Source organism: Balaenoptera ricei, chromosome 6 (genome assembly GCF_028023285.1).
Source record: "Balaenoptera ricei isolate mBalRic1 chromosome 6, mBalRic1.hap2, whole genome shotgun sequence".
In the NCBI taxonomy this organism is placed as follows: Eukaryota; Metazoa; Chordata; class Mammalia; order Artiodactyla; family Balaenopteridae; genus Balaenoptera; species Balaenoptera ricei.
Genome location: NC_082644.1, coordinates 9,087,402 through 9,100,680, shown reverse-complemented (window position 1 = coordinate 9,100,680; position 13,279 = coordinate 9,087,402). Strand labels below are relative to the sequence as shown.

General features: G+C 55.7%; 1 protein-coding gene across 2 annotated transcripts; it reads right to left on the bottom strand.

Annotated features, from left to right (window-relative positions):
- Positions 1–594: 594 nt before the first annotated feature.
- On the bottom strand, positions 595–7,052 carry SOX7 (SRY-box transcription factor 7). 2 transcript variants are annotated; one of them, XR_009503961.1, is made up of 3 exons: positions 6,638–7,052; positions 1,960–3,290; positions 595–1,796 (listed from the first exon to the last, which is right to left on the bottom strand). XR_009503961.1 is itself a non-coding variant. In XM_059926795.1 (2 exons), exons 1-2 carry the CDS (start codon positions 6,873–6,875, stop codon positions 2,356–2,358), a joined length of 1,173 nt encoding a protein of 390 aa, XP_059782778.1. In that variant the 5' UTR covers positions 6,876–7,052; the 3' UTR covers positions 595–2,355. The 2 variants fall into 2 exon arrangements, 1 of the variants encoding a protein (XP_059782778.1); XM_059926795.1 differs by having other exon boundaries at positions 595–3,290.
- Positions 7,053–13,279: the final 6,227 nt, after the last annotated feature.

The following is a 13,279-nucleotide window of genomic DNA, read 5'->3' as shown; positions in this document are numbered from 1 at the left end:
AACACTCCACGGAGCTTTGAGAGCACACGATTCTTGTAATACCACATCTATAAGTGCATAGTAAAGAGGGCAATCTAAATATTCTTCAAAAGATGATTTCAAAAAGAAGGGGGAAATGTGGTAGCCTTAAGGAAGCAAATAACTGGACATTACTTCCCATCCTGAGACAGCCTGACGGCCACCTCATTCCACTTTACAAGTGTGAAGTCATCCCTCCCGAGGAGAAAACTGTTTCGCAAGTAGGCTATGAACCCATCTTTTCTTTCAATATCAATGCCAACAACAGTGTTTCTAAGGTGTAAAATTAGGCTTTATCTCTTTACCATAACTCATAAAATAAAACCAACCACTCCTACAAGATAACTTTTTAAAATAAAAAAGTTGAGGGAGAAAACATTTTGACCAATGCTGGAAGGCGCACTGGGCATAATACCTACGCCTCCCTCGAAAACTTTTTCTTTTTGCAAAACTGTATTTCAAATGATAGAATGGTCACGGTACAAAAACGTTTATTTAAATTAAATATTTTAGACAAATCAATATCTACAACCATTCCAAAGCATGTGTAGTTCTTACAGAAAATGGAACAGTTTAGCTTAATGTCTGTGATAATGTTTTATAAGATTATTAACATACATTCTGGACTGCACCAATCATATTGTCCATGATTTACTATTTATTACCAAATGTCATATACAGTAATAGCATAAAGATTAATCACATAAGAGATTTTACAAGAGGACTCCTTGGAAGGAAAAAAAAAAGGATCTTTCAACAATATGAAATATAAGGTGAAACTAATAGGAGAATATATAAAACACTTACATATTTCATACAGGCAATAATATGCTGAAATCAAAAGACAAACAACTGTCTTTTAGCACACTGATAGGTATGTTCCTTCAAAGGAGGCTTGGGGGAAGGATGGAAATGCTTTGGGGATGGGGTCAGGGCTCAGAAATATTTTCTGAATCACAGTGCATTTCTGTTCTTTGGGAAGTAAGTATAATAAAGGGAAGCTCCTTTGATGTGTGGGCTGAAGATGTTACCCAAAGAACCAGCTGGCTGGTGAGGAGAACAAATTCCCATTTCTGCCATAGGAATCATGCCTGCAATTTTAAGTCAAGGGATCTTTGAACTAGTGGCCAATTCAGGGGTGGAGAATGAGCAGAAAAGAAGAGAAAAAAGAAATTCCGGGAAAGGGAGATGGAGACAGCAGGAAGGAAGATCCTTTTGCATCTGCAGAAGGGAGAGAGTGATGAAATTTTGCTCAAGAAATCAACACATTCAGATTGGAAGAAAGTGATGGTACTGTGCTGAAATTCTTTTCCAGTTCCCTGCTCTTTGGGTTGTTAGGAACAGAGGGTTGACGAGAAGCTGCCAAGGACAGCAAAGAGTGTCTGATTCAGGCTGTGCGTGGAGATGTGTGTGCTGTGTGTGTCTCACACACACTGTATATATTCAGGCTGTGTATATTCTCTTGAAATGTGTGTGTAATATAAAAAGAACTTGTCTAAAAAAATATTTTTTTTTTTTTTTTTTTAAATCTTGAATTCAATCTCATTTTCAGTGATGCAGTTAACCCCAGGGGTTAATTTCCCAAATCAAGGTGAGTGTTCTTTCTCAAAGCGTCCTTTTGGAAGACTATGATCATATTGGAAGACTGTGACCAAGTGCAGCAGCCTGGTGTCCTTGGGCTGTACATGGAATCGTCACCAGGTTGCACGTGAATGAGCTCACTGAGGCCAACTTCATCTTCCTGTGTTAGCCTCGAGAGAATCCTAAATCAGAAAACCCTGGAGCAGAGGGGACCTGAGATTCGGAGTCCGTCCCTCACTCTACAGATGGGGGGGATGGGCTGGAAGGGGAGGGGAGGGGAGTCGGGTTTCACCAGCCCCCTGAGGCAGAATTGGGATTGGATCCCGGGTCCCCTGAATCTTAGCCCAGGGCTCTCCTCACCTGGACGACCAAAGGTCAGGACGGCTGTACCCCTGCGGCTGTGTCAGAAGCAGGAGAGATGCGAATGCTTCTGGGCTTTTCCCGAATTTGTTTCCGGGACTGGGAGGAGAGGTCAGTGAAAATTCTCCCGGGAAACAGCGTCTTTCAGCCACGACCGGGCCTGATTCCCAGGGTGTGGCCAATGAAAACTCATTTGAAGGAATATACTCAAAACGCAGGCTGCAGGGGGCGGGGCGGGGCGGGGCGGGCGGGGAAGGGGGCGGGCGGAGGGGCCCTGGATCCGCAGAGCCGGTCGGCAGCGCAGACCCGCCCACCCCGGGGCGCTGCGCATCAGCTCCGCTCCGCGCGGGAAGGAGAGGCTGCGACCAGGCCGGGCCGGCCGGGCTGCCCCGGGCTCTATGACACGCTGTAGCTGTTGTAATACGTGGCCGTGGCATCAGCCAGCACGGAGATGAGGCTGGTCTCCGTGGGGCCCGTCGGCGGCACCTGCGAGACCGGGCCCTGCCCGCTGAGGGCCCCGGCCCCGGCGGCAGAGTCTGGGTGGCCAGGAGTGTTCAAGTACTGGTCGAACTCATTGCGATCCATGTCCCCCAGGAGTTCCACCTGGCTCAGCTGATCCAGGGCGTCGAAGCCGGGGTGCTCGGGAGGCGGGGAGAGCTGGCCCAGGTGGGCGTGGAGGTTGGAGTGGACAGGAGGGTAGGCGGCTGGGGAGTAATAGGCAGGAGACGGGGGGCAGCCGGGCACGGTGGGCATCATAGAGACGCCCGAGGACTGGCCGAGGGCCAGGGAGCCCAGGGGATGGCCGCAGTGGAGAGGGCTGGGGGCGTACTCCGGAGAGTAGGGGGGCCCGGGCAGGTGGGGGATGCGGCGGGAGTGCGCATGCTCCTCCTGGCAGGGGGAGGAGAAGAAGCTCTGCTCCGGCTCCAGCACGTCCAGGGGCGACATCTCCGGCGGGGTGGGCAGCCCGTAGGGATAGGCGTCCACGCTGCCCGGGGTGCCGCCGCCGCCGCCGCCGCCGCCGGCCGGACCCTCGTGGAAGCAGCCCCGCAGGCCGGGCAGCGCGGAGCCCGGGGAGTACTCACCCCTGTCCTCCTTCTCCCCCGGCGCCCCCCGGCCGCCGCCCCGCTTCTCGGGCAGGGCGTTCTGGTCGCGGGAGAGCGAGCTGAGCAGGAAGCCGGGGTCCACGCGCTTGCACAGGCGCTTGGCCTGCTTCTTCCTGCGCGGCCGGTACTTGTAGTTGGGATAGTCCTGCATGTGCTGCAGGCGCAGCCGCTCGGCCTCGTCCACGTAGGGCCTCTTCTGGGACAGCGTCAGCGCCTTCCACGACTTTCCTGCTCACACAAGTCAGAGAAGGCCGCGTTCAGCCTCTGCGCGGCTCGGGGCGGCCCGTGCACCTGTCTCCGGCTCAGCCTCGGAGCATCGCACATGCACGCGCCGGCCGCCTCGGTCCCCCGCCCCCCCCGCGGTCCCCCCTCCGCACAGGACGCACCGCACTCCTCGCATCCTCCTCCCAGCCCACGTCCCGCGCGCACAGTGAGGCCAAACCAACGTCTCCCGCTTGCACGCCCCGAGGCGCTCGTACCAACTAGGCACAGTCACTGGCACCTCTCCTGTCAAAGCCACCAGATAACGCGAACGTATCAACAGTGCGGGATTCGCGGTGAAACGCCCACCTGACCCAACGTCACCGACAGGACAAAAACATGTCACGACTACAACATTGATTTGGGCTGCCTTTACCCTTTGAGGGTCAGTGCTAATCATTTGTGCATTTTAGTGAAAACTCTGTCTTCCTCGATTATCGCTGCCCCATCAGGAAGTGAGACTATAATATTTATTTGTGGCATAAATCTCACAGGCCTTCTTGTCAGGGAACTCAGGCTCAGTCAATAGTTTTACAGATGGACATAAATTACAGGATCTCACTTAGGGCATCAGAGGATTATCCCTTACATCCGAAGGTCAAATAGGACCCTACTGCATGCAACACGCACGCACACGCACACAAGCTATGGCTTCCGGTTGTCTACTTAGGACCCTCTGACCACGGCAGGGGGCACCTGCTCAGCCACTGACTCCCTGTACAGAAGCAAATCCCTTACCTTCCCCTGGTCTCTGTTTTCCTCACTATAAAAAATATATTGCGATGTTACGCAACTCAAAACTCTCTCCTGAAGAAGCATCGCACACGTGTATCCCACTGGTGCGAAAATGCTGGTTTTACATGTATTTTCTATTCATCCTTATTCACTTACGTGTTGTTTTGTGAATCACTTTAGTATCTCTTTCTCTCTCAAAGTACATTGCACCATCCCTCCTGCTGCAGATTTTCTAAAGGCTGCTTCTGGACCCCTTAGATTGTTACCTCCTAGGGTGGGCTTGGGATTCTATAACTAGACAAGTTCTCCCCTGACTCTACTGTATTCTGAAGTCTGAGACAAACTAGCCCAGAGGGCAGTTCCTGCCTCCAAGCCCTGGAAGGAAAGGGGCCACACTTCCCACCCAGAGCACTCTGCACAGGGCCGAGTCCAGAGCTGTGTACTGGCCGGCCATGTGTGCCAACTATTCCGACACACTTGTCAATTAATACAATTAGCTCTCACTTAAAAAGGCAACTTGAAAAGTGTCAGGAACTCCAGATTTGGGGTTGGCGATTAGTTTCCAGAGTGTGGCTGAGGCCACAGTCGTGGCAAGAGGCCTAAGACCCAGATACACCCACACCCTGACTATGGACTGAATACAAAATGTGACTCTAGTTTCTAGGTGCACCTGGATAGTGTAGTATTCATAAAATATGGGTTCATTTTTAAAACCACTAAATGTGTAACTGTCTTTACCTGCTTTCTCACCCATAACATAAAAAATACCAGCGCTCCTGGGTGAAGTTTTTAATGTTAAAGATTGCAGAGCTAATAGTCAAAAAAGTCTGGGCTCTCACATTCAGCCCCTTCCCTTTCCTAAGTCAGAAAGGAAAGGGCTGGGCGAGATCATGGGCTTGGGGTGGAAATAGATCATCCTGCTGCCCCCCTACTAGCAGGTGTAGAAACTCCACATTTTTCAAAGCAACACCATGTTGGTTTCCTTTGCCTGGTGCCAGGGGCGTGTGGTTAAGCAGGAAGGAATCCGTGTCTTTCCTGCAAAATGCACTGTAACCTCTGGAAGCCTAAGTGCCAACTGCCAACAAGGATCAGCTCACAGGAAGCGTTTGTCACCCAAGTCCCTTTGCCTGTCCTCTCCCTGAGAGCAGGCAGCCCTAATCCTGCAAGGCTCCCCAGCTTGAGTTCTCCCATCCCTGGCCTGGGCCTGCTCTATCCTGGTCACAAGAGCTGTGCTTGGGCAAAAGGCATGGCACCTGGGCACTCCAAAAAAAAAAAAAAAAAAAAACCTTTAGGGGCCCACAAACAAAAAAGGTGTTTTCATTTCTTTGGAAATCTGAAGAAAAATGTAAACTTTTTGCTTGAAGAAATGTTTTACTATTGTATATATTAATATATGTTTCTTTATGCCAACACAGTATAAAGTATGACTTAAAATATTTTTTATGGGGGAAGGGGCTCACTAAGACACTGGCCCACTAATTCATCCTGGGCACAGCTAGCCAGGGGGCTGGGCCGGGGGGGGTAGGAGGCTCTTTGAGACCAGCACTCCATCAGCTGCTTTGAAAGGGCGCCTAACTGCAGGGGGACCCTTTCCGCCGGAGGGCCTGTGGCTTTAGCCCGCACAAAGGTGGGTGTCAGCCCTCACTCCACGGATCTGGGGAAGGTGCCCCGAGCTCCAACGGAAAAAGGAAAAAGGCTGCAGTCTGGGCCGGGTGGGGTTGCAGAGGGCAGGGCCAGCCTCGGGTGACCACACACTGTCCCTTCTCACAGGGCCTGGCGCCCGCTGGGCACACAAAGTGCTTTGAAAAGTTCCCATCCGTCGAAATGAATAAAAACCACGTTGAAGGGCAAAGAGGTTAGGAGTTGGGCGGAGGTGATACATGCTCAGCTCCTGACAAGGGAGAGAGAAGAAACCCCCGGGAACATCTTCTCTCTAGGCTCCCGGGCCTGGCTTGTCCCTGGCCCCAGTCCCGCCGCCGGGGCTGGGACCGCACAGCAGCCCGCGAGAAGCGGCCGGGCTCCAGGACAGACCCGCACTGGCCGCGCTAAGCCTCCGAATCAAATTTTCTACACTCCTGAGACTGAGAAACAGAGGCTCGAATCAAGTCCCCTTTGCTGTCGGTTTAATAATTAAGGTAAAGCAGGAATGCGTTCCCGCAAGGTCTCTCTTCACGAATATTCGTTAAGGAGAGTTACGACCACCCTCTGCGATTGTGCCCGCGGTGGAGTGCAGGGAATGAGGGTTTTTTCCCGCTCCGGAACGCCTAGCGAACGCCCGGTGCACCCGGCCGCGGCCTCTCCGACCCGGCCCGTCTGTGCGCGCGGGGCCCCAACTCGGCTCCCGTCCCCGCGAGTGCGCCTCTCCGGCCACCCCGGAGGGCCGCGCGGGTTCACTTTGGGCCTTGTCCGGGCATCCCTGCTCGGAATCCCCGTCCCCGAGCGCACACCCACGCTCGCCCCGATGCCCAACCTCGCGGGCACGGCGCGCGCCCCACGCCGGGTCTGGCCCACCCCGCCCGGCCCCCAGCCGCCAGCCCCCCGCCCGCCGACCTCGGGCCGCGCCCCGCGCGCTCACTCACCCAGCATCTTGCTGAGCTCCGCGTTGTGCAGGTCCGGGTTCTGCACCGCCAGACGTTTCCTCTCGTCCTTGGCCCACACCATGAAGGCGTTCATGGGCCGCCGGATACGGCTCTCCGAGCCCTTGTCCCCCGGCGGGCGGGGGGCGGCCGGCGGCGACAGCCCGTCCGACAGCTCGGCTTCCAGGGCCGGGCACTCGAGCCCCTCGGGCCACGGGTAAGCTCCCAGCAGCGAGGCCATGGCCGCGCGGGGGTCGCCTCGCTTCGCGTCGACGGGCCGGCGCTGACCTGGCCCTCGCACCGCTCGGGGCGTCCAGCTTGGCCGGCAGCCGCCGCCCGGCCCCTTATTTATCAGCTTCGGGCGGCCGCGTCCTCCAATGACTCTCGAAGGCGGCGCGGCCCCTCCCTCCTTCTCGACGCGGGCCCCCTCCCTGCGTCCCGGGCCGCCGCGTCCCGGCTCCGACCTGCCGGGAGGGGAGGCGGGAGGGAGGGCCGCCTCCCCCCGCGCCCGCCCCCGGCCCGCCCCTCCGCCTCCCAGGTCCCTCCCGGGGACCCGCGCCCCGCCGCCCCGGGACCGCCCCTCGGCCCGCCCGCTCCCCTCTCAGGTGCCTCTGTCCGGGAGGCGGGCGCCGCCCGCGGTCACCGGGCCCGGGAGCGGGAGCCGGACTCCAGCCCCCTGTCCCGACTGGCCGCGGCCTCCCCGGGCCAGGCTCCGCCAGCTCCTCCCGCGTGTGGAATCCTACGGAGAATAGAAGCCAAACAGGTTTCGCTGGGGGTGGCCGGGCACGAGTGACTTTGACCGTGAATCCCAGCCTGTGATAGAACACACCTACTGCTTTTCTAAAATGACCTAAGGGGCGACAACCTCGCCCCCAGCCAATGTGGGCGGCCAGAGAGGCTGGCAAGGGCTGGATCCCGCGTCGGGCTCGCCGCGGTGCCCACCCGAGGGCCCCCTCGACGCCCCGCGGCTCCCTGGCTCTCGGAGAGCACGTCTGCGTCCTCAGTTCTCCCTTATTCGCCCTGCCGTCTGGTCTGATTTCTCTCTTCTCACACCTCTACCCCCATCCCACCCCGGTCTCCGGTGTCCCGGTCTCCCGCTCCCTCGCCTCTAGCCCTTCTCTCGCGGAATTCCCTTCTCGTATTTTCTCTCTTCCCCTCCGAGCAGAGTCAGCCCGGCCCTCCCCTCCCGCGCCCCCTAGGCTTTGGCACGACCCGGGAGCTCCCGAGTTCCCCTCCTCCTGACATCCCAGGGTAGACGGGGCTGCGGGTTCTGGGCCTGCGCTCAACTCGAAGGGCTGCGGGCTGGGAGCTCAGGGCCATCCCTCGCGGACGCGAACCCCCTGCTCAGAGGACAGCTCCGCGTCCCGCTGCTTCGTGTGAGTAGGGCTCTTCCCCTGGCTCTCACTTCAGTGCGGGCACACAGGAGGCGCTCAGGAAATGTAGAATAAGTGAATGAATAAATGAGTGCGAAGATACGGCTTAGACACATCCTACTGTATAAAACAGGGCAGTCATAAGGCTTGGCGAGATCCCGGAATCCCATCCACAAATATTTACTGAGTGCCCCCCACCCCCACCCCGTGCAGGGATCCGCAGAGGCGACCCTGAAAGGAGGTGGCACTGGGAGAGGACCGTGGGGTCTGCAGTCAGGACCTGTCTTCAGTGGTGGGTTACTCCATGCGTGACCCAGGCCTCCTCTCCCAATCCTAAAAGGAGGAGGATGGTAAGACTGACCTCACAGGGCTGTGTGTGGAAGCTCAAACTCCACACATACAAGATGGTTGATGTTAATATAACTGTTCACGTGCATCCCGTAACTTCTAACCCTGGATTTCAGGGTCCCCCGTTCAGTGACTGAGTTCACAGGTGCCTCGTGTGGAACATGCCCTACCGGACCGGGCCCCACGGCTAAGACCGGGCAAGTGGGTGGAGAAGTGCAACTTCTCCGTTTTTAAGTCCCACTTTCAACCTCTAGAGCCCCGGACTTCACAGAGAATAGACTGAGTAGTTTCCCTCTCCCTTACAGCCAGGACCTAGTAGCAGCACCCTAGGCCTGGGCCCTCCACCCGCCGCTCTCGCGGGCCGAGGGTGACCAGCGAGGGGCGCGGGGCGCGAAGCAGCGCTGGCTGGAAAGCGGGTGTCGGGAGCCGGGAAAGCATCTTGGAACCCGAGGTGGAGCGGGCGGGGCTGGCTGGCACCGGGGATCCGGCGGGAAGGGGGTGATTTGCGGAGAGAATGTGTCCGCGGTCTAGGCTGACTTCCCTACTTTGGCAAGCCTAGGCCGTTTCCCGTGTTGAACCCCTCTGCCAAACATTCCTTAAGAAAAATCCCCAGACCAGAATGCTCCGGGAACCGCGGGGAACTAGGGCCGCGCCCGGCCGGGGGTGCAGCTCGTTGCTGGGGGAGAGAAGGGATCCCCGCAGGGGTACTTGCGCGGCAGCCCAGGGCCCCTGGAAGGAACCGACTGCTGCCCTTTCTAACCTCACCGTCGCTCCAGGGCGGGACGATGCTCCGCAGGGTCAGAGGCCTCTGGGGACAGCGCCCCCTTGCCGGCTCGCAGCCCCCGGCGCCCTCCGTGCGCGGTTCCGGAACAGAGCGTGCGCGCGGTGGGGCCGCCCCCAGGCGCCAGGTTAGGAAGCTGCGCGGGCGCCGGGGAGCGCAGAGCGGTCCAGTTGGATTCCAGAGTCCGACCGCAAAGATGGAGAAAACAGCGGGGGCGGGGACAAAGAGAATACGTGTTGTGATTGTTGTCTCCAATAATAATGTCTTGCATTTCGTCCGGAGAGCGCGCGCGAGCCTGGGCTGTGCAGGACCTGGGTGTTAAACTCCACATCGCCAGCACGGGCTTCGCCCCGAGCATGTGAGCTGTGTGCACAAGGGAACCGGGCGCGCTCTCTCGCTCCATTCCTTTATTTCTTCACTCACTTGCATTGATTCACCTGGGCAACTTCATGCAAGCGCGCCCTGCCGCGGGCGGCGCTCAGGGATGCTGGGTCACTGCGACCTTCAGTCCGCCGAGCTCCGCATAGACCTCAAGTGTCCCCAAAGCCCGGGGCTCGGAGGCCTGAGCGAGAGGGTCAGTGCTGGCGTCCTCCGAGGCACCCCCAACACCTGCCTGGCCAGCGCTGGGCCCTGGACCGCGGCCAGTTGCCGGCAGAGGCTCATCAATGGAGACTCTGCGCGGTGAATTCGAGAGCAACCGTGCCAAGAAGGGTCGAAACTTGTGGGGCTGCGGTGCCCAGTCCTGCGGGTGCTTGGACCCGCAGCGGGATGGGATGGGGGTTCCCGCAGACATGGAGAGTAGAGCGGCGGGTCCGCGTGTGACGATTCGGGGGCACAGTGGGCCTGCCTGCCCACAGACTTGAGTCTTACTCTTGCGGTGCGTATTGTGTGAACGCTGCTCTCTTTCTCAAATGACTTTTTTCTTTCCTTTGCTTTTTCCCTTTCCTTCTTCTGTACTTCTCTTCTCCCCTCCTTCCCTCCCTCCCCCTTTCCCTTTCTAATCTCCCCCCTCTCTCCTCCCTTCCCCCATCTCTCCCCTCCCTCCCACCTTCATTTAGGTCTAGTTCACTGAACAGGGTTTACAGGAACACAGGACTTGAAGTCAGAAACCGGTTGCCTCAAGTTTCTAGCAGTGTGATGATCATTCATTCAGCTGATCTCAGCCTCGGTTTCTTCACCAGTAAAATGGGGATAATACAGGATTACTGATGTGGTGTTTGTGAAAGAACCTCGTACACTTAAATAACTGTGAAATATGGTAAAGTAATGAATGGATGGAATTCTAAATATAAAATTAATAGGGTCGAGCCCACAAAACTTTCCCCGTGAGGAGGTTTCCTTATTCTATTCCAAACTGAAGAGTTTCGGTGATTCTCGGGGAAGGAGAAAGAAGGGAGTAGGGCACACATTCCTGCCTCGACCCGACTCCAGCCCTGGCCCCTGGCGCTGGAGCCCTGCGCAGGACCACGTGCTGGCAGCTGTGCCAGGCTGGAGGTGCGGTGGCCCCCAGCCCTCCTCTCTGCAACGGTTTTGTGCACGTGGCCTGCTGGTGCTTTTTGTCCCTCGCATCTGGCTGGTGGCTGAAATCATCATCACCGCGATCATCTTTGCTCACACTGATTTATCTGTACTCGACTGACAGTCTTTGCAAAGGTCATTCCCAGCTCATCCTTGCCTCTGTACAACCCTCTGTGGATTGGGCGGCCCAGGCTGTAGTAGTAAGCCAATTCCCAGATGAGGCAGGTGGCACAGCAGAGACCTGAATACAATCTCTCGTCCTCAGGTCTCTGCTTCCCCATTCTGGGGCTACCCCGGGTCAGCTTCCAGCTCAAAGCAGAGCCCCACACCAGAGAGAAGGGCTTCTAACCAGCTGCTGCGTCTCCCCCTGCTTGTGTGCCCTTCCAGATCCATCGCTCAAGTTCCACTGGACCTTTCCTCATCCAAAGGGCACTGGAAGTTCAAGGTAAGGTGAAAAGCAAATGGGTAAACCCTGTTGGCCACGGGTAAGGTGCATGCTGGAGAGCCAGGAGACCTCGTCCAGGCCTGCTGACTGCCCTCTCCTCTTCCCTCCACGCACCCAGCCCGGCCCCGCGCCTGGCTTCCCTCCAAGAAGCAGAGTTCCTCTCTTTCAACCCACAGAAATCTCTTCATAGTCATTTAGGAGAAATTCGTCAAGGTCTCAGATTTAGAATAATTTGGGGGGATTAAACCACACAGCAGAGATTTAAGATATATCTGGGGGTTTACCTGAGTGGACACAAGGACACCTGGACAGAGTTTCACAGTGTCTTAGGTTTAACAGCTTTTCTACAGTGGACTAGGGGGAAAGGAATAGGATTTTCAGATGACATTTCTTCTGAGCATGGGTAGTGTAGACCCCCTGGCAACATCAAAACTCTTTTGTAAGAGGGACTTTATAGTAACAAAACACTGGGATAGAGAAACCCAAGTTCCCCAGATCAGACTTTCTGGTTACTATACAATGCCCTCTCTACATGTGTGTGCTCGTCTCTGATCAGTCATGTCTCCCAGTGAATGGTGGATAGATCCTGACTTAGAGCCAGAAGACATAAGTCCAGTCCCATCTGCCACTACTGGCTGAGCACATCTGAGCAAGTCTCTTAGCCAGTGCACAGGGTGGAGAGCCTCAGAGGCCCAGGGAACCAATGACGGGCTTGCCTGTGCTGTGTGCACACCGAGGACAGCACCGCGGTAAGCTCTGCTCATCCTGGGATTTGTGTTTGCTTCCTCCTAGCCCTGAGGGCCAGGAGAGTTCCAAGCCAAGAACAAACCTTTGCTACATTCATTTTCTCCCGCTCCACTCTGAACAATGATCAGATTTCCTTCTGTAAGGGAGCACGTGTGCAGGATTACTGCACTGAAATGATCTTTATTTAATTGGTCAGAAGTTAAATTCTGACAAATTTAAATGGAAAAACCAACAGATGACAAGAAAAACTAAGAGTTGGTTTAAGGACTTATGTTCGATCTCTTTAATCCTATTGCCTCTTCTTTCCAGATGCCTAAGAGGAAGAAGAGAAATTGACTAGAAACCGCCTGTAAATAATACAAAATGGAAAGTAAGTCTTTTCTGAGCCTAGGTGCACACACGTCAGGATACTGAGTGACGTGAGGCAGGACTGATGGCGATCTCATCAGGAGCAGTCTGTCATCAGCCAACAATTCTGCTGTGAGAAACCAAGGACACTTGTTTGGCTTATGAGACCGCTTTAATGGGCAGATTTCAAGCTACCATTATTTTACGTTTTGTTTTTTTAATCAGATGTTCATTGAAGTACAGTGTGCCCACAGAGAAGCGCACAGACGTGCGTGATGGCGGAGATTTCACAGGTGACCACACCTGCATAAGCAGTGCACACAGCACGAAACAGAAGGCTGCTGGCCCTACTGGGCTAAAGCTCCCACTACCACTAACTTTTAAGTTCCTTTAGGGCAGGCACTGGGTGTCATTCTGTCTTAAAATGTAGTATATGAAGAGAAAATCTGAGGTATAGTAAGGCCAATAGACAAGGAGTCAATTGCCATTGAAAGGCTAGTTACTCAGCTCCCAAGCAGGGCGCACCACACTATGGGGGCCACGTGGGGAAGCACTGGGAGCAGGGAGACCGGGCAAGAGATTTTATTACGGTTTCCTCAGGAAGGAACGAGTGAGGGAGGCAAATCAGGCTTAGGATTGGCTAGGCTGAATAATTTGGGTGGTCTCTGGGGTATAGGGGCTGTTTCTGGTTGTCTGGTAACCGGCCTTGGGGTGATTAGGGCAGGTGGATAGTGGCCCAGAGTGCGAGCGCTCCTTAAAGGAGGTGGTTAGGGTGTGGGTTTAGACTTGAGAAGTGCACTAGCCAGCAAGTTGTTTACTGCTCTGGGAAGGAGCTGGCCCTGGGAGGGGCAGCCCCTCCAGAGTCAGCAAGGCCCCAGGTGTCAAATCATCAGCACGCAGACAATAAGAGACATGGTTAATATACACTCAGCGCTGACACCCCGGCACCTAAAATAATGTGTGGCATGTAATGGGCACTCAATAAAAGAGGAAAGATGGAGGGAGAAGGGAGGGAGTGAGGGAGGACAGAAGGGCACGGCGCACAGTGGGCTGGCTAGTTGGGCAACACGAGGGCTGACTTCAAT

Excerpts from the sequence above, each read along its gene's own strand:
- SOX7 (XM_059926795.1), bottom strand. The coding sequence starts at position 6,875 with ATGGCCTCGCTGCTGGGAGCTTACCCGTGGCCCGAGGGGCTCGAGTGC. Across the intron at positions 3,291-6,637 it reads GGAGCTCAGCAAGATGCTGG|GAAAGTCGTGGAAGGCGCTG; the intron begins GTGAGTGAGCGC and ends TTGTGTGAGCAG.